This window comes from Vipera berus (assembly GCF_964194415.1).
Source record: "Vipera berus genome assembly, chromosome: 3".
NCBI classification, from domain to species: Eukaryota; Metazoa; Chordata; class Lepidosauria; order Squamata; family Viperidae; genus Vipera; species Vipera berus.
Genome location: NC_138204.1, coordinates 206,763,389 through 206,783,831, shown reverse-complemented (window position 1 = coordinate 206,783,831; position 20,443 = coordinate 206,763,389). Strand labels below are relative to the sequence as shown.

General features: G+C 42.7%; 1 protein-coding gene across 3 annotated transcripts in view; it reads left to right on the top strand.

Moving 5' to 3' along the window:
- Positions 1-20,443, top strand: part of ADCY8 (adenylate cyclase 8) — a 136,893-nt gene that overhangs the window by 103,824 nt on the left and 12,626 nt on the right. For all 3 annotated transcript variants that reach the window (XM_081322743.1, XM_081322742.1, XM_081322741.1), the window contains 5 exons: positions 7,309-7,409; positions 8,395-8,596; positions 9,772-9,861; positions 11,531-11,703; positions 14,736-14,817. In XM_081322743.1, the coding sequence (XP_081178869.1) occupies positions 7,309-7,409; positions 8,395-8,596; positions 9,772-9,861; positions 11,531-11,703; positions 14,736-14,817 (648 nt within the window). The remainder of the gene's footprint in view (positions 1-7,308; positions 7,410-8,394; positions 8,597-9,771; positions 9,862-11,530; positions 11,704-14,735; positions 14,818-20,443) is intronic.

Here is a 20,443-nt window from a genome sequence, read left to right as displayed (position 1 = left end):
TTTAACCAATTCCATTGTTGGATTCCATCGATTCCTAGTTTGGTCAATGGCCAGGAAGGATCAGACCTAAGCCAATGGATTTCCAAAAATCAAGACCTTTCCCATGGAGTGATGTTCTTCATCCATCCTTGAGTGGGTTAAAAACTAGACCAGCATGAAATTTGCTGCTCCTATTACTGTACTCATTGCTAACCTGCCTCTATTATAGTTCTCCAATCACTGAATACCTTGGCTGTCCTTCACCTGCTGGGTGCCAAAGCATAACAGATTTGACATTCTGGTTGACCTTGGATGACCTTGATGTAAGGAGGGAGGAGATGTTAAATTGACTACCAGTATAGCTTGTTGTTGTTAGCTGCAAAGTCGTGGCCGACCCATCATGACCCCATAGACAATGTACCTCCAGGCCTTCCTGTCCTCTACCATCTTCTGGAGTCCATTTAAGCTCATGCCTAATGCTTCAGTGACTCCATCCAGCCACCTCATTCTCTGTTGTCCCTTTCTTCTCTTGCCCTCAACCTTTACCAGCATTAGGCTCTTCTCCAGTGAGTCCTTCCTTCTCATTAGGTGGCCAAAGTATTTGAGTTTCAACTTCAGGATCTGGCCTTCTAAAGAGCAGTCAGGGTTAATCTCCTCTAGGACTGACCGGTTTGATTGCTTTGTAGTCCAAGGGACTCACAGGAGTCTTCTCCAGCACCATAGTTCAAAGGCCTCAATTCTTTGGCGCTCAGCCTTTTTTATGGTCCAGCTTTCACTGCCATACATTGCAACTGGGAAGACCATAGCCTTAACTATACGCACTTTTGTTGACAGGGTGATGTCTCTGCTTTTTAGTGTGCTGTCTAGATTTGTCATGGCTTTCCTCCCGAGGAGCAAGCGTCTTTTAATTTCTTGGCTACAGTCCCTATCTGCAGTGATCTTGGAGCCCAGGAAAATAAAATCTGTCACTACCTCCATTTCTTCCCCATTCAGTATAGCTAAGTATAGCTAAGGCTGAGTAAACCTATCTCACTCATGACTTGAGGTGAAGGCACTATGCCAGAAGACATGGCCCAAAAAAAGATGTTCCAAGGAAGTACTGATAAACCTGATTAAGTGAAATGTGAGAAGGTACTCCAAGATAACTGGCTCTCCTTAGATTTAACAGAATAACAAAATAATAGAGTTGGAAGGGATCTTGGAGGTCTTCTAATCCAAACATCTCCTCAGTCAGGAAACCCTATACCATTTCAGACAAGTGGCTGTCCAGTCTCTTCTTAAAAGCCTCCAGTGATGGAGCACCCAGAACTTCTGAAGGCAAGCCGTTCCACCGGTTAATTGTTTTCACGGTTAGGAAATTTCCCCTTACTTTTAGAGTTGCTTCTCTCTTTGATCAGTTTCCATCCATTGTTTCTTGTCTTGCCTTCTGGTGCTTTGGAAAATAGGTTGACCCCTCCTCCTCTTCTTTGTGGCAGCCCCTCAAATATTGTAACGCTGCTATCATCTCACCCCCTAGTCCTTTTTTTTCCTCTAGACTGGCCATGCCCAATTCCTGCAACCGTTCTTGACATGTTTTGTCCTCCAACTCTGTAATCAACTTCTCTGGGAAGCTTCCCTTGATTCCATGAAGACATACGATCAACATGCCAAGAGCTTGAGTTACCGAACAGAAACAGCTCTTGGTTGGAAGATTTAGGTCAAATTCACTCCGCCTTCCTTCCCATTAACATCTTACCCTTTGCTTCACCTTTCCATCAACCCAAGAAGAACACAACATCAGTACGTCCAAATCTTCCTCTGATCAGGTAGAGATATCAAGGAGTTAGGAAAATAACCCCTCACCCCCAGGGTTACTACAATATTCTTTTGTAAGACGTGGGTCTTGAGTTTTATCAATACAGAGTCCTTGACTTACGACCACAATTAAGCCCAAAATTTCTGTTGCTAAATGAGACCGTTGTTAAGTGAGTTCTGCCCCACTTTACGACCTTTCTTGCCACAGTTGCTAAGTGAATCACTGTGGTGGTTAAGTTAGTAACCTGGTTGTTAAGTGAATCTGGTTCCCCCCCCCCATTGACTTTGCTTTTCAAACAGTCGCAAAAAGAGATCACGTGATCCCGGGACGCTGCAAAACCATCATAAGTACAGCCCAGTTGCCAAGCATCTAAATTTTGATCCCGTGGCCTTGGGGATGCTGCAATAGCATCGTAAAAATGATCATAAGTCACTTTTTTCCAGTCCCGTCATAACTTTAAACGGTCACCAGACAACGGGTAAGGCCAACTATATTCTCTATCTCAAAATCTGCCTCTGGTTTTAATTCAAACGATTTCTGCTCCACGCTGCCCCATAATATGCCTGCCTAAGTTAAAGCTTTCAAAAAGGACGGCTAATTTATCCTGCCAAGATCTTCCATCTGCCTCTTCTAGCCAAGAGCCTGTTATTTTCCAGGTACTTAGAGCACCCTCCTTGGAAAACACCTTCCTGCAACTCGAGGCTGTCTTGATGACAGCCCTCTCCGAGGGCATACAAAACCACTTAAACCCCATCAATTTGCAAAGTACTGAAAACAGAGAAGGCTCAGCCGTCTCGATGGTCATCGAATTCGCCCCTTTTCAGGGAACCGCAAATGATTTCACAGCTATGTCAGCTCCTCTAATTTCTTTCTTTCTTTCTTTCTTTCTTTCTTTCTTTCTTTCTTTCTTTCTTTCTTTCTTTCTTTCTTTCTTTCTTTCTTTCTTTCTTTCTTTCTCTTTCTTTTTTTCTCTCTCTCTCTTTCTTTCTTTCTTTCTTTCTTTCTCTTTCTTTTTCTCTCTCTTTTTCTTTCTTTCTTTCTTTCTCTTTCTTTTTCTCTCTCTTTTTCTTTCTTTCTTTCTCTTTCTTTTTCTCTTTCTTTTTCTTTCTTTCTCTTTCTTTTTCTCTCTCTTTTTCTTTCTTTCTTTCTTTCTTTCTTTCTTTCTTTCTCTCTCTCTCTCTCTCTTTCTTTCTTTCTTTCTTTCTTTCTTTCTTTCTTTCTTTCTTTCTAGTGAATGTTCTGTCACAACAGCTCAAGGGGAGGCTTATTCGTAGATCAAAACAAAATTTGCACAGCAGAAGCAGGCACGGACTCGTCACAGTATGGAAGTGGCTCCAGCCCATCTTAACCCTCCCCACCCCCGCCCACACACACAGGGCCTTTAGCCCTTATCTCTTTTTTGGAAGAGCTAAAAACAGAGAAGAGAAGTGGTTTGAATAGGGAGATGAGTTCATTCTCCCTGTGCATATCACAAACTGCCCTTGTTCTGTTCTGTCATCGGCCTGTTTATGTATTTATCAATCTATGTACCTATCTATCAAGATGATAGATATATTAATCTATATATCTCTATCATCTATCAAGCTAGGTATCTCTGTCTATCTATCTATCTATCTATCTATCTATCTATCTATCTATCTATCTATCTATCTATCTATCTCTGTCTATCTATCTATCTATCTATCTATCTATCTATCTATCTATCTATTTATCTATCTATCCATCTCTATGTCTCTGTCTGTCTGTCTATCTATCTATCTATCTATCTATCTATCTATCTATCTATCTATCATCTATCTATCTTTATCTCTATCTCTATCTCTATCTCTATCTATCTATCTCTATCTATCTCTGTCTATCATCTATCTATCTATCTATCTATCTATCTATCTATCTATCTATCTATCTATCTATCCATCTCTATGTCTCTGTCTGTCTGTCTATCTATCTATCTATCTATCTATCTATCTATCTATCTATCTATCATCTATCTATCTATCTATCTATCTATCCCACCTATCTACTCACATATCTGTCAATATATGTATCAGTCTATCAATCTCTCTATCGATCAATGCATTTAAGTATCAATCTATCTGTCTTTGTCTCATATCTATGTATCTATTATCTATCAATATATGTATCTTTGGGCAAGTTTTATAGCCCTTCAGCCCTCTGCCGTTCTTAAGATGTGTGGACTTAAGCTTTAAGTTGTATGGACTTCAGCTCCCAGATTCCCAAGCCAGCGTGCTGACGGTGAAATTCTGGGAATTGAAATCCATGCATCTTCAAGATCGTAAAGGATGCTGAGGTTGATCTAGCAGGAATTGAGCACCTAGCTAAGGTAAAACTGGGAAATATTTATCTGACTTTGTAATCTTACACCTTACACAAAATCAAATAGATCGTTGGCTTGGGAAGGAAATGGGAACGTTTGTCTAAGCAGCCTCTTTTCCTGATGTAACTTAAAAAGGTGGGTCAATCAAAAGGATGGGATGGGGCTGTAGTCATTTAGACACCATTTAGATTTTTTTGACCACCTGCCCCCACAAATGTCCTTATCTGTTATGCTTATCTACACCCCCCCCCCTGGGCCCACCAAAAGAAATATGTTGTTGTTATTAGTTGCGAAGTCGTGTCCGACCCATCGCGACCCCATGGACAACGTTCCTCCAGGCCTTCCTGTCCTCTACCATCTTCTGGAGTCCTTTTAAGCTCACGCCTCCTGCTTCAGTGACTCCATCCAGCCACCTTATTCTCTGTCGTCCCCTTCTTCTCTTGCCAAGAGAAATATATACAAGTACAAATGTGATGGAATCAATGAGGAAGTGGATTCTGGGAGGGAGGGAGGGAGGGAGGGAGGGGTGCATTCTAGAGAAAGAAGAGGCAACTCAGCCAAGATATTCTGTGTGAGAGAAAGAGGGTGAAGACAGCTCCTCCCTAATAGTTCACCTAGTTTATTGTAGATGGAGATAGTAGAGTGCTCAGTCTGGCAAGATATTTTTTTTCTACAGGTGTGAAACAACAGCAAAAGAAAGCTTGGGAGAATCACCACTTGCCATTCCCAGTTTTGGGCTTGACAATAATAAAGAGAGGAATATTGCAAGAAGGGGGTGATAGGTAGTTATTCTAGTGAATCAGTGCTCCATATCCAATTATGTCCTGCATATCTTCTCAACAGCGTGAAAGCATTCAGCAATTTGAAAAAAAATTGGCACTCCTCCCTTAATAACTGCAATGGATGATTCAATAGCTAAAAATCCAAATGGTCCTGATATCTCAAGACGCATTTACCACAGACCTGTGCGTAACAGTCACCATCTAATGGGCTCCTGTTGTAATTGTGTACAGAGAGTCCTTGACGTATGCCCATCACGGTTGTAAGTCGTGACGATTGGTACTGACCTAAATTTATGTCCCTTTTTGTGATGGTCGTTAAGTGAATGCTAGGGTCGTAAAGCAAATCTATTATTTCCTAGGGCCCAATTTTGATGAAAGTGGGAATGCTGTTTTTTGGCCAAACAAAACCCACTGTAAATTGTGGTTGTGTGACCATGAATGCGAGCCGGTTACCAAGCAGCAAGAATGCAGTCATGTGACTGTACAAGGGGGTGGGCCTCAACGTGGAAACTTAAAAACCGGGTCATAAATCCCTTTTGTGGGGGTCCATCATAAGTTTGAACGGTCAGCCAAGTGATCGGTCATAGGTTGAGGCCAACAATGTGAAATCGCAGCTGCCAGTTGTTTAGCTAGTGTTGTCCTTTCATTCCCAACAACCTAGGCCAGGGGTCTTCAAACTTGGCCATTTTATGACTTGTGGACTTCAACTCCCAGAATTCCTCAGCCAGCATGCCTGGCTGAGGAATTCTGGGAGTTGAAGTCCACAAGTCATAAAAAGGCCAAGCTTGAAGACCCCTGACCTGAGCTGTCATATATCTATGGAGATTTTCAGTCATCCAGGTCATGGCTTTCCCAAAGGTGCTTGTTCACGAGGCAATTGGACTTTCTTGTTTTTTTCCTTTGAAGACATTTCTCTTCTCTTCCAAGAAGCTTCTTCAGCTGAGAGTTGAAGTCCACGAGTCATAAAAGAGCCAAGGTTGCCTAGCCCTGGACTAGCCTGTCATAATGTATTGAGGTAGTAAATTGTGTGGATTCAAGCAGTCTGTCCTTTTCTAACTGACAGATGGAAATGTTGTCAATTTGCAGTTTTTCTAAGGCTTTTTGTTGTTATTATTATAGTGGCTCATCACATAGTCACCCAGTCAGTTTAGACTGGAGTACAGCTAGTCCTCGACTTACGACATTTCACTTAGTGACCATTCAAAGTTACAACGGCACTGAAAAAAGTGACATATGATCATTTTTCACACTTACAACCGTTGTAGCCTCCCCATGGTCACGTAATCAAAATTCAGATTCTTGGCAACTGACTCGTATTCAGGACGGTTTCAGCGTCCTGGGATCACGTGATCCCCTTTTGCAACCTTCTGACAAGCAAAGTCAATGGGGGAAGCCAGATTCACTTAACAACCATGTTACTAATTTAACAACTGCAGCGATTCACTTAACAACGGTGACAAGAGAAGTCATAAAAATGGGGCAAAACTCACTTAACAATTGTCTCGCTTAGCAATATAAATTTTGGACTCAATTGTGATCGTACGTTGAGGACTACCTATATTGTTGTTGTTGTTGTTTAAGATGAGACTGCAGAATCCAAGCAAGCTCCTAAAGATATTCCCATTAGATGCACTTTTTCCTTGTCTGGCTTTATTTCTAGATCACCTTCTCACTTCAATGGGGCCACCCATCCTTTAAAAAAATGTTCACCTAACTAGGTGACTAAGCAAGCTTAGCAAAGCTCAAGGCAAAGATGGAATTACCGATCCCCTAGGTTGGGGACATGCCATTCTTCAATGGGTCTTGCAAGCATGTTTGTTTTGATGGGATATTTCTTTGTATGGATGTTAAACAATATAATGAATGGGGGTGGGGTCCTTGCTGCTCTCTGAGCTTGATTGTTGTCTTGCAGATGTTTCATTACCCAAACTAACATCATCAGTGCTAGAAGAGAGAGGAGTGGGTGGAGGAGGAGGAGGAGGAGGAGGAGGAGGAGGAGGAGGAGGAGGATTGTGGGCTCCTAAGCTTGGTTGTTTTCTTGCAGACATTTCATTATCCAACTGGGTAACATTATCAGTGCTAGTATGGAGTGGGGTTTGCCACTAGAATATAGACTGAGAGTAAACCCACTTCTTACTATCACTGATGATGTTACCCAGTAGGGTAATGAAATGTCTACAAGAAAACAACCAATCTCAGAGAGCACCAAAGATCCCCCCCCCCCGATTCCAACCCTGAGCTATAAATATTTTCATTTATTAATATACTAATACTTATCCCAGGAGTATGCTTCCTTTACTGAGCTCTGTTTGATAATTCCCCAGAAGCCTCATACACGTGCCTCGCTCTCTTTCTAGAGCTGATCTAGAAACTTCACTTACTTGGTTCCTTTTGTCTACTGTTCTCTATTTCAGTACTCCCAAATGAGGGACGAGGTGTTCAAGTCAAACTTGGTGTGTGCATTCATTGTCCTGGTGTTTATCACCGCCATCCAAAGTCTACTTCCTTCTTCAAGGTAGGTTCCGTGGGTTGGAATAGAGAGATTAATGGGAGTCAGGGCAAAATTTCCGTTTGGATGGCAGTTTCCGTAGCATAGGGAAACTGGGATCCTGCATAAAGATAGTTATCATTAAGCACCTCATTGTAGTGCTTGGAATCAGGGCGGTTTGGTGTAGTGGTTAAAGGCACTGTGCTAAAAACTGGGAAATGAAGCCAGGAGGGGTGAATTTGGTCCAGTCACTGTCTCTCCGCCTTAAAGAAAACTCAGTGGCCCATCTGAAGATGTGGCTAAGAAGACTCCATGAAGTTGTCCATGGGGTCATCAGAAGTTAGGACTGACTTAGAGGTACACAACAGTACAAAGGTGGTTTTATTAAGCTTCAGAAGAGCTATCAGGAGTGGGGGTTATTGGCTAGCACCCCAAAGTTCATCTTCGTTCCAAAGAAGTATTATGCTTATCTTGTAATGTTTCTCTTTGCGCATATAGTTCATTTTGTCATAGAGAAGCACTGTTTTAGTCATCCTGTCATATAAGAACAGGTTATGTTTGCACAGGTCCTCTGCAGTCAGGTGTAAAGGATCAGACCATATGTTAAGATTTATTGCTCAAGCCTATACACAAGAATCTACTCAACTAAAGTTCAATACTAAATTGGAATTAGATTTGGGTCAATGGAATTCAAGAGGGTTGACCATTTGTGGCAACATATCGATTCTAAGCTAATTGTGCACTTAACTCCCTCCCCCAGCTCTGCTTCTCCTACATCTACAAGTATATTGCATGCACATGCACAAGAATAAAAATGGATTAAGTGTCAGTAAGTTGGCATCAAAGTCTTAATGACTCCATGAGTAGACATTCTCCAGGATGATCTGTCCCGAGAAGATGAAATTAGAAGATTTAATGAAGCCCTGAAACATTAGATTTTACTCTTCTTATAAATGCAGGAGAAGGCTGTTTTTCCATCTTCTAAGTCTGTGTGTCTGACTTCCTTCTCCAGAATGATTCCGATGATTGTCCAGTTTTCGATTCTAATTATATTACATTCAGCTCTCGTGCTGATAACCACTGCAGAGGATTACAAATGTTTACCCCTGGTGCTACGGAAAACTTGCTGCTGGATTAATGAGACCTACTTTGCCCGAAATGTCGTCATCTTTGCTTCAATTATGATTAATTTCCTGGGAGCCATCATCAATATTGTAAGTATTTAAGAAGGGAAAGGTTGTCTGAATGGAAGAGGGAGCAGAAAAAGTATAAACTAGTAATTAGAAGCAACTTTACTCAAACCGATGCCTTTCCGATATGCTGCTCTACAAACCTATCATTATACTGTGAGGTCTGAGCTACAAATATTCTGTTCTACTGGTATTTTCGTAATACTCTGTTATTCTGGCTGGCTGTGAAGAGAGCTATAACCCAAAAATCTGCAACATGAAAGATTGTGAAAAGCTGATTTCCCAGGATAGTAGCTTCTGATATTTTGCACGAAAGTATTTAAATATATTTTTCTCCTTGGGAAAGGAAGGAAGGAAGGAAGGAAGGAAGGAAGGAAGGAAGGAAGGAGAGGGAGAAGAGAGGGAGAGAGGAAGAAGTGGGAGAGATGGAGGGAGGGGAGGGGAGGGGAGGGGAGGAGGGAGGGAAGAAATCAAACCCCAGAGTATTCAATCTTTCAGGGGGCCTCAGATGAAACACTGCTGTCTTTGTCCAATGTCTATTCATCATCATCACCACCATCATCATCTATCATCTATCAGTTATCTATCATTTATCTATCAATCATCTTTATCTATCATCTATTTTTCCTCTATCATCATATGTCTGTCTGTCTGTCTGTCTATGTATCTATCTACCTATCTATCTACATTATCTATTTATCTATCATATTTATATGGCCACCCATTTCATAAGAATGTCTTAAATCAAAACACTCTTTTAATATATATTTTTGAAATGTTAAAATAGAAATCAAGCATAATACAAGGGGAAAAAATCCCGGTCCTAGAACCATACCTAAAACCTGAAAAGGATGCCTGCGGGCCTCACAAAATTCCCACAGATATAAAAGAAAGTGGGAACTGTCTGGTTTGCCTTGCAGGTCGTCTAGTCCAACCCCCTTCTCAGGCAGGAAACCCTATACCATTTCAGGCAAATGGCTGTCCAGTCTCTTCTTCAAAACCTCCAGTGTTGGAGCATTCACCACCTCTGGAGGCAGGTTGTTCCACTGGTTAATTGCTCTAACTGTCAGGAAATTTCTCCTCAGTTCTAGGTTGTTTCTCTCTTTGCCCAATCAAACATTCTTCTTCCTCAACAAAAGTTCTGCCAAACAATTCCATTGCTTTTCTTATTCTTCTTTTTTATTTTTCTTTGTCTGCAGCTCTGGTGTGACTTGGACAAACAACTGCCTTTTAAGAATCAAACTTTCAACTCTTCGGTATATTTTACAGACATTTGCTCGTATCCAGAGGTAATCCTAAGTATATCATTTTGCATGGAGAAAAGACAACATAATGTATTAAGCTAGGCAACAGATGGATGATACCAAGCTTTAGGATCATGTGAAACTTCAAAGCAAAACTTTCTTTCAGTGATACTGTGAAACTACAGACAGTCCTCGTCTTACAACAGTCTGTTTAGTGACCGTTCAAAGTTACAACGACACTGAAAAAAAAGGGAACTTATGACCGTTCTTCACACTTACCATCGTTGCAGCGTCCCCATAATCACGTGTTCAAAATTCGAATGCTTGGCAACTGATTCATATTTATGACGGTTGCAGTGTCCCAGGGCCATGTGAACAGCCATTGTGGCTTCCTGACTAGCAAAGTCAATGGGGAAGCCAGTTTCACTTAACCACCATGTTACTGCTTAACAACCACAACGATTCACTTAACAACTGTGACAAGAAAAGCCGTGAAACTCACTTAACAAATGTCTCACTTAGCGACAGCAATTTTCCCAGCTCAGTGGCAGTTGTAAGTCAAAGACTGTCTGTACCATGTTGCTTCACTTCAAGTGAGTATGAAAGATCCTTTCAAAAATTCCTCTAACTCAGGGGTAGGCAACTTTGCCTCTTTTATGACTCGTGGACTTCAACTCCCAGAATTCCTGAACCAGCATGACTCAGCTTGGAAACATCTCCCTTTCCCCTCAGCATGGCTGGCTCAGGAATTCTGGGAGTTGAAGTCCACGAGTCATAAAGCAGCCTAGGCCTAGGCCAGGGTTAGGCAACTTTGGCTCTTTTATGACTCATGGACTTCAACTCCCAGAATTCCTGAACCAGCATGACTCAGCTTGGAAACCTCTCCCTTTCCCCTCAGCATGGCTGGCTCAGGAATTCTGGAAGTTGAAGTCCACAAGTCATAAAAGAGCCAAGGTTGCCTACCCCTGCTCTAACTCGACCATTTGCATCCTGGGGCTCTCCAGATGTTTCGGATTACACATGGTCTATTATTGTCAGGATATATGGGGCATGTAGTCCAAAACAGCCAGGGGGGTAGGAACATGATATCCCAACCTTAAAATGCAGGATTTCTCCTGTATAAGAGAGAAAATCTAGACATGAGATTGTTGGTGATTAATATAATTGTCAGCTATGCTGACTCAGGAATTCTGGGAATTGAAGTCCATGAGTCATAAAAGAGCCGAGGTTGCCTACCCCTGCCCTAGAAGGAGTGCAGAGAAGAGCAATGAAGTTGATAAAGGGTCTGGAGCAGGGCTCTTCAAAGCTGGCAACTTTAAGACTTGTGGACTTCCACTCCCAGAATTCTGGGAGTGGAAGTCCACAAGTCTTAAAGTCGCCAACTTTGAAGGGCCCTGCACTAGACCAACCCAATAATCATACGGGAATAGCTGGGGCCCCTGTAACAATACTGGCTGGCTGAGGAATTCTGGGAGTTGAAGTCCACAAGTCTTAAAGTTGCCATGTTTGAAGACCCCTGGTCTGGAGGTTCGATTGTATGATGAATGGCTAAGAGAACTCAGTATGTTTAGCCTAACAAAGAGAAGGCTTAGGAGAGACACAATAGCCATCTTCCAATACTTGAAGGGCTATGTGATTCCCTATGAGATTCTGAATGTGTTAGTTTAGGTTGCTGGTCTGAATGCTGATGTTTCTCCCAATTTTCTTTATAAAGTATTTCGTCTTTACCGGTATCCTGGCTATGGTGACCTGTGCCGTGTTTCTCCGTCTCAATTCGGTCCTCAAGTTGGCCGTGCTGCTCATGATGATTGCAATCTACTGCTTCCTGACTGAGACCATTTATGCTTCCCTGTTTCTCCAGTACGATGACATCAATCATAACGGAGAGTAAGTCTTTGTTTACCTGTTTGTTTATTCAGTAGATTTTCATCCTGCCTTTATATTATTTTTATAAATAACTCAAGGCAGAAAACATATTTAATACTCCTTCCTTCTCTTATTTTCCCCACAACAACCCTGTGAGGAATGCTGGGCCAAGAGAGAGGGACTGGCCCAAAGTCATGCAGTGGCTGTCATGCCTAAGGCAGGATTAAAACCCACAGTCTCCTGGTGATTGAACCCAAATCATCCAACTGACTTTCATGTCTAAGGTTGAATCCTCCTCCTCCTCCTCCTCCTCCTCCTCCTCCTCCTCCTCCTCCTCCTCCTCCTCCTCCTCCTCCTCCTTCTTCTTCTTCATCTATCCACTGCAGGATGAAGGCCTCTTCCGCATGTTTCCAACCTATACCAAACTACCAATTGGGCCTGCAATACTTACTGATGTAGTCAATCCATCTTGGTTTAGGTCTCTTTTGTGGATGCTTTTTATCAAGTGGGAAAAGTGGAACTAGAACTCACAATCTCCCAGTGATTGGCCCAAATTCATGCAGCTAACTTTCATGCCTAAGAAGGGACTAGAGCTCACAGTCTCCTGATGATTGGCCCAAAGTCACCCAGCCATCTTTCCTGCCTATGGAGGGACTAGAACTCACAGTCTCCTAGTTCTAATCCAGCGCCTTTAAACACTGCATCAAATTGCAGCTTAAGAGCTGAACTGTTTTGAACTGGAACTCTTTAACAAAAATTTAGCCACGGAGAGATACTTTAGATAGTGGGATGGGTGGCATATATGTTTAATAAGTAAATAACAAATCTGAATAGATGTTCCTCTGCTCTGGATCCTATTCCTTATATAAAATAGCTCCTCAAAGTAAAATGTAACTGTCAAAAACAGAGTAGCTACAATTTTTCCAATCCCCTAGCCTGTCAGTCATTCTCACAACAGTCGCCTGGAGCAAAATCCCTCCCAGGTGCATCTATTACCTTCCAGATGGGGTGGGGATGTCTGGCATGCTAGGTTTCTACACGCAGGGAAATAATCTGCCCCCCCCCCAAAAAAATGTCCTAAGATGGTGTTGCAAATCAGTATGCAATTATTCCGCAGCCCCTTCTTATTTCTTCAGAACAATGGAACAAAAATAGCCTCGACCAATAGGGAGCCTTACCTGAATCATCTCATCTCTAGACAAGATAATTCTGCAGTGATGCTAGAAATATCTCATCAGCTGGAAAAAGACGGGCAGAAATGAAAGGGGAAAGCCTTATCATGGTCCCTGAAAGAGGAAAGCAATATCACGGCTGGTTTGATGTGTCAATCTTTCATTGTCAGGGGCTTTTCATTGACTGTCACTCAGCAGGAACATGGAAATGGAGAGAGTTTTTAGCATCAGGTGGAAAACCTGGACAAGAACCCCAGCTAGGGCAGGGAATTCTCATGGAATGAATGCAAAAAGAAGAAGAAGAAGAAGAAGTGTCTGACTTAATTCCGCATAGAATATTTTGAAGCGAGAAATACTTGTGTCTGGAAATTTCTGAGATGGATGGAAACAAACCAAGGAGAGAACCAACCTAGAACTAAGGAGAAATTTCCTGATAGTGAGTACAAATAATCAGTGGAACGACTTGCCTCTAGAAATTGCGGGTGCTCCATCACGGAAGGTTTTTAAGAAGAAAGTGGAGGGCCATTTGTCTGAAAAGATGTAGGGTCGGTCCCCTGCTTGAGCAATGGGTTGGACTAGAAGACCTCCAAGGTCTCTTCCAATTCTGTTATTCTGAGAATAAATGACAGAGTCTGAAAGGGAATCAATGCATCCATTTCCTGATATCTTTTCCACAAGCACTCTATACCAGGGGTCTTCAAACCTGGCCCTTTTATGACTTGTGGACTTCAGCTTCCAGAATTCCTCAGTGCCTGGCTGAGGAATTTTGGCAGTTGAAGTCCACAAGTCATAAAAGGGCCATGTTTGAAGACCCCTGCTCTATACTCTATTCCAGGGGTAGGCAACCTTGGCTCTTTTATGACTCATAGACTTCAACTCCCAGAATTCCTGAGCCAGCATGGCTCAGCTTGGAAACCTCTCCTTTTCTCCTCAGCATGGCTGGCTCAGGAATTCTGGGAGTTGAAGTCCTTGAGTCATAAAGCAGCCTAGGCCTAGGCCAGGGATAGGCAACCTTGGCTCTTTTATGACTTGTGGACTTCAACTCCCAGAATTCCTGAGCCAGCATGGCTCAGCTTGGTTGCCTTTCTCTTTCCCCTCAGCATGGTTGGCTCAGGAATTCTGGGAGTTGAAGTCCACGAGTCATAAAGCGGCCTAGGCCTAGGCCAGGGATAGGCAACCTTGGCTCTTTTATGACTTGTGGACTTCAACTCCCAGAATTCCTGAGCCAGCATGGCTCAGCTTGGTTGCCTTTCTCTTTCCCCTCAGCATGGTTGGCTCAGGAATTCTGGGAGTTGAAGTCCACGAGTCATAAAGCGGCCTAGGCCTAGGCCAGGGATAGGCAACCTTGGCTCTTTTATGACTTGTGGACTTCAACTCCCAGAATTCCTGAGCCAGCATGGCTCAGCTTGGAAACCTCTCCTTTTCCCCTCAGCATGGCTGGCTCAGGAATTCTGGGAGTTGAAGTCCTCGAGTCATAAAGCAGCCTAGGCCTAGGCCAGGGATAGGCAACCTTGGCTCTTTTATGACTTGTGGACTTCAACTCCCAGAATTCCTGAGCCAGCATGGCTCAGCTTGGAAACCTCTCCTTTTCCCCTCAGCATGGCTGGCTCAGGAATTCTGGGAGTTGAAGTCCTCTAGTCATAAAAGAGCCAAGGTTGCCTACCCCTGCCCTATTCTCTTGACCTTTTCCTTCCTACATTCACACATGACAAGACAGGACTAAATCTCCCAATCTCCTGGTGATTGGCCTAAAGTCACCCAGCCGGCTTTCAAAACAAAACAATAGAAAAAGATTTTTGTTTTAAGCTTTGCTCTTCTTTCCTGTTGTTTTTTTTTAAAAATCACTGCCTCTTCCTCCTTCTCTTCCCTTTCTGTTTATAGCACAGATTTTCTGGGGACGAAAGAAGCTTCATTGCTCCTCATGGCCATGTTCCTGTTAGCTGTATTTTATCATGGCCAACAGGTAAGACAAAAGCTTTCTTTCCCATAGGCACCTTTTCCCAGCAGAAAATACCCCAACACACACACACACACACACACACACCCAACTTGCTCTGCTAGAACCTGCCAATCACAGCTCCCCTTTGGAGCAAATAATTAAATATCAGGCTAAAGTATTTTATGACCTTCAATAATTGAAGACCTGATTAACCTTAAAGAAAGGCCAATTAAAATGAGCACACGGCCAGCTCCGTGCAGCTTCTTTTTTTTTATCGCTGTGAAAATATTATAAATAGAAACCTGTTTCAGACTGTCTCTATCCAACTCACTCTAGTTGAGAAATCAAAAATCAGTTCAAAATCCAAGCACGGCAAAGCGGCTGCTATGAGAATGGCAGATTTCTTGGGGATCTGTAGAAAAAAGGATAAAAAATAAAATAAAATTGCAGGAAAGAAATATCTTATTACGTATGGGATTGGGGTGTCTATAAAGTGTAGGTCAAAAAAGTCAAGATGGCAGCCACACAGTCAGGCAGTTAAAGCTCCACCCCTTTTTTATTTGCATTGCAATGACTCCCCAAGAGACCCCTTCCATGGGATAATTTCTAATGTGCCCATTTATACTATAGATTTTCTTCGAAACGCTTGGGAAATTAGAGGATGCAGAGTTTCCAGAAATAAATTTTGGGAGCTACTCTTTTATGGCCCAGTGTGGCCATTCTTGCTGAATGTCACAACATCCCCATGATCACATGAACAAAATTCAGACAGTTTGCAACTGGCATGAACTTATGACGGTTGCAGTGTCCCGGGGTCATGTGATCCCCTTTTGCACCCTTCTGACAAGTAAATTCAATGGGGAAGTCAGATTCACTTAACAACTGGGTTAGTAACTTAGCAACCGCAGGGATTCACTTAACAACGGTGGCGAGAAAGGTTGTAAAACGGGGTAAAATTCACTTGACTGTCTTGCTTAGCAATAGAAATTTTGGGCCCAGTTGTGATCATAAGTTGAGGACTAATTGTATAGATATCCAGGACAGTCTGCAGTGGTGTTCTCATTGTAGCTTGTGAAGTCATAATGCAAGCTCTGCCTTCCCTTCTTTAGGTGGTGATGTCATAGGTAGGTATGCAAGGGGTAAAGCTGACACTGTGACACATATTTTAGCACTTCCCTCCCACTGCACCCTGCCCCTCCTCCGAATATAGGGAGAAGGATAGCAATAGCAATAGCACTTAGACTTAAGTATCACCCCCTGGTGCTTTACAGCACTCTCTGATCAGTTTACAATGTTCAACATATTGCCCCCAACAATCTGGGTCCTCATTTTACCAACCTCAGAAGGATAGACAGCTGAGTCAACCTTGAGCCAGTCAGGATCGAACTCCAGGCTGTGGGCAGAGTTTGCCTGCAATACTGTATTCTAACCACAGGGCTCCTGGTATAGAATCCTGGCAGGAATTGAATGGCCAATAGCCTAAAATCTCAGCGAAGACTGAGAAAACCTAGTTTCTCTGTTCACATTTCCTGCAAGAACCAAACAAAACCCAGATGGTAGCTTCACACGATGACTCGTTTCACCCCACATGGTTAAGTCATGACTAGAATCTGACCTGGGTTTGGATGTGAGACCATTATGAAATCCTCAGGCTGTGGACTAGATTAGGAAATTGGAAAACTTCCCAGCATGGAGAGAGTAAGAGCAAATTATTTCCATATCACTGCCCAGAAAAAATTAGAGGACATTCTATGTCAGTGTTTCTCAACCTTGACAATTTTAAGAGGGGTGGACTTCAACTCCCCAAATTCCCTAGCCAACAATGCTGGCTGGGGAATTCTGGGAGTTGAAGTCCACCCTTCTTAAAGTTTCCAAGCTTGAAAAAACATTGGTCTAAGTTGCTGCGTGACCTGAGGGAGTCATTGTAAAAACATTTTCCTCCTCTTGTGATAAAATAACTGGAGGAAATGAATTTCTCATGAGAGAAACAACTAGGTCAAGAGAATCTTTCAGACAGTTATCCATGCTGAGATTTATCTGAACTTTTAGCTGCTGACCGTTGCTCTAGGCCAGGGGTAGGCAACCTCGGCTCTTTTATGACTCATGGACTTCAACTCCCAGAATTCCTGAGCCAGCCGGCTGGCTCATAAAAGAGCCGATGTTGCCTACCCCTGCTCTAGGCTTTCAAAGCATTCTCAAATGGAATGAGCAAGCCCTTTGGGGGGGGGAATGTCATGCTCATAATTCACAATGGTGGTTAATAGCAAACAACTATCAGACTTCCCATTCAGGCTGCAGTCTTCCTCCAGTACTTTATAAAGGTAAAATTTAAAGGTTCCCCCGCACATGCGTGCTAGTCGTTTCCAACTCTAGGGGCCGGTGCTCATCTCTGTTTCAAAGCCGAAGAGCCAGCGCTTGTCCGAGGACATCTCCGTGGTCATGTGGCCGGCATGACTAGACGCCAAAGGCGCACGGAACGCTGTTACCTTCCCACCATAGTGGTCCCTATTTTTCTACTTGCATTTTTACGTGCTTTCGAACTGCTAGGTTGGCAGAAGCTGGGATGAGTAACAGGTGCTCACTCTGGATTCAACCCACCAAACTGCCGACCTTCTGATCGACAAGCTCAGCATCCTAACCCACTGAGCCACCGTGTCCCCCCCAGTACTTTATAGCATCCAGTATTTTATTTCCTGCTTTGGTTTCAGGTCCATCCTTAATGAGAAACTTGTACGCTTTTGATTAAATTTCTCTTCAGAAAATCCCGAGACTGGCACTTTTTTCTTTCCCTATAATGTAATTTCTTCTAGACATCTCTTCTCCCATAGTCAATAGTTCTGGAGGATGTCTTCTACAAAGTCCTCAATTTATATTAAAAAATAATTCTAACAAAGAGTCAATTAGACTTCTTTAGACTTATGGTAAATCAGATACTCTTGGAACAGTCGTTGGGAAATAGAAGCAATGACTTTTGAACGTAAATATTATATGCTTCTAAAATCATTTTGTTGCACTCTGGTGTCCAGGAACATAATCAAGTTACATTAAAGCAAAAAGGAACTCATAAACCTACATTATTTTTTCCAAACAAAAAAGATAAGAAGGATGCTTAGCTAGCTGGCAGCATCTATCAGACCTTAATGGATCTCAACAGCATAAGAAGGTTTTGATGTGGTCGATATTTGGATGGTCCTAGGCTTGTAAACTACATAAAGTAACAAAAAGGGGAGAAAAAATCAGAAAAGGACAATGGAAAACCACTTTTGTGTTGCCAAAAGCAGAACAACATGGATGTGCCTAAGAAAGACACCAAAAGTCAAGCTCAACTTGAAAGGGGTTTCATTTTGTTTAAACTTTGTTTAAAGAGCAGATAATGATCTGAAATAGCATCTGCTAAAAAATTTCTTGCCTCTTTAAAGAAAAAAAATGGTCTTCTTTCCTTTTGTTAGAAAATGAAAAAATTGCCAAGGGAGAATAAATATTCTGTGAAAATCTCATAAATAAGATAGCATTTTACACACACACACACACACACAACACACACACACTTATTCTAGTTAAGAACTGGACAAGGGATGTCAGACAGGATGTCTATGGAGATTCTCAGCCATCCAGATCATGGTTGTCCCAAAGATGCTTTTTCAGGAGGCAACTGGACTTTCTTGTTTTTCTTTGAAGACATTTCGCTTCTCTTCCAAGAAGCTTCTTCAACTCTGACTTCCCCACCATCTAGTGAAGCGAAATGTCTTCAAAGAAAAACAAGAAAGTCCAGTTGCCTCCTGAAAAAGGACCTTTGGGACAATATCTCAACAAGCATTTTCCACTCCCAGATAGGTGTGTGTTTGTGTCTGTGTGTACCTTGCAAGTATTCATGCGGGAAACCATCAAGTCAGTGTTGAGTCAGCTTGGACTGGTCTCTGCAGTTTTCTTGGCAAGACTTTGCAAGTGGTTTGCCATTGCCTCCTTCCCAGGGCTATGAGAGATTGACTGGTCCACGGTCAGTTAGATCTTTGTGCCTAAGGCAAGACTACAGTTCACATTTCTCTAGTCCTAGTCCAACACCTTAACCACTAGACCCATGCTTCTAAACCTTAGCAACTTTAAGATGTCTGGACTTCAACTCCCAGAATTCCCCAATCAGCATGCTTGGGGAAGTTGCCAAGGATAGAAAGTAATGCACTATATCAGGGGTCTCCAACCCCTGATCCATGGACCGGTACCGGGCTGCGGCTTGCCAGCAACCAGTCTGCACAAACAAGCAAAGCCCCATCTGCGGGATGCAGGCAGCACACAAAATCACGCCCCCTCCGGTCCATAGAAAAACCTCTCTCCACGGAACCGGTCCCTGGTGCCTAAAAGGTTGGTGACCTCTGCTCTAGACCTATATTTCTGCACCTCTATTGTAAAGTGTAGTCATTAAGCATTGTAGTCATAATTTAGCTCTGCTTAGGGCCAGAAATATAATACAAGACAAAGGGATGGTATCAAATATAAGAAAGACAAAGTCCTGTCAATATGTCTATGGATATAATAATATTTCCAGAAACTCCAGTTAACTTTACAACTGAAATGTCTTCCTGTCTGGTAGTATATAATAAACATTACCCACCTTTCACAATAATATGTGATGTGTCAATACGACTTTATAATGCCTTGGTAAGCCCACATTTGGAATTTTGCATCCACTTTTGGTCTAGATGTTGAGACTCTAGAAAGAATGCAGAGAAGAGCAACAAAAATGATTATGGGGTGGAGTGTAAAACATATGAAGAATGGTTGCAGGAATTGGGTATGTCTAGTGTAATAAATAAAGGGACGTGGTGGCTCAGTGGGTTAGGACGCTGAGCTTGTCGATCAGATGGTCGGCAGTTTGGCAGGTCGAATCCCGAGTGCCACGTAACAGAGTGAGCACCTGTTACTCGTCCCAGCTTCTGCCAACCTAGCAGTTCGAAAGCACGTAAAAATGCAAGTAGAAAAATAGGGACCACTACGGTGGGAAGGTAACAGCGTTCCGTGCGCCTTTGGCGTCTAGTCATGCCGGCCACATGACCACGGAGACGTCCTTGGACAAGCGCTGGCTCTTCAGCTTTGAAACAGAGATGAGCACCGCGCCCCTAGAGTCGGAAACGACTAGCACGCATGTGCGGGGGAACCTTTACCTTTACCTTAGTGTAATAAAGAGAACTAGGGTGACATGATAGCAGCATTCCAATATTTCAGGGGCTGCCACAAAGAAGAGGGGGTCAACCTATGCTCCAAAACACCTGAAGGAAGAACAAGAAGCAATGGATGGAAACTAATCAGGGAGAGAACCAATCTAAAACTGAGGGGGGGAAAATCCTGACAATGAGAACAATTAACCTGTGGAACAACTTGCCTCCAGAAGTTGTGGGTGCTCCATCACTGGAGATTTTTAAGAAGAGACTGGACAGCCACTTGTCTGAAATGCTATATGGCCTCCTGCTGGAACGGGGTGGGAGGTGGACTAGAAGACCTCCAAGATCCGCTCTGTTATACTGATATTCTGTTAATCCTTGTTTATCCTTAGCTAATTTTGTCCACTCCATGTGACTCCAGTACCAAAGGTTACTTTAATATGGAGTGCAATAAAGTATAATGATGCCCATGTTTTTTTTTTACTAAATTACAC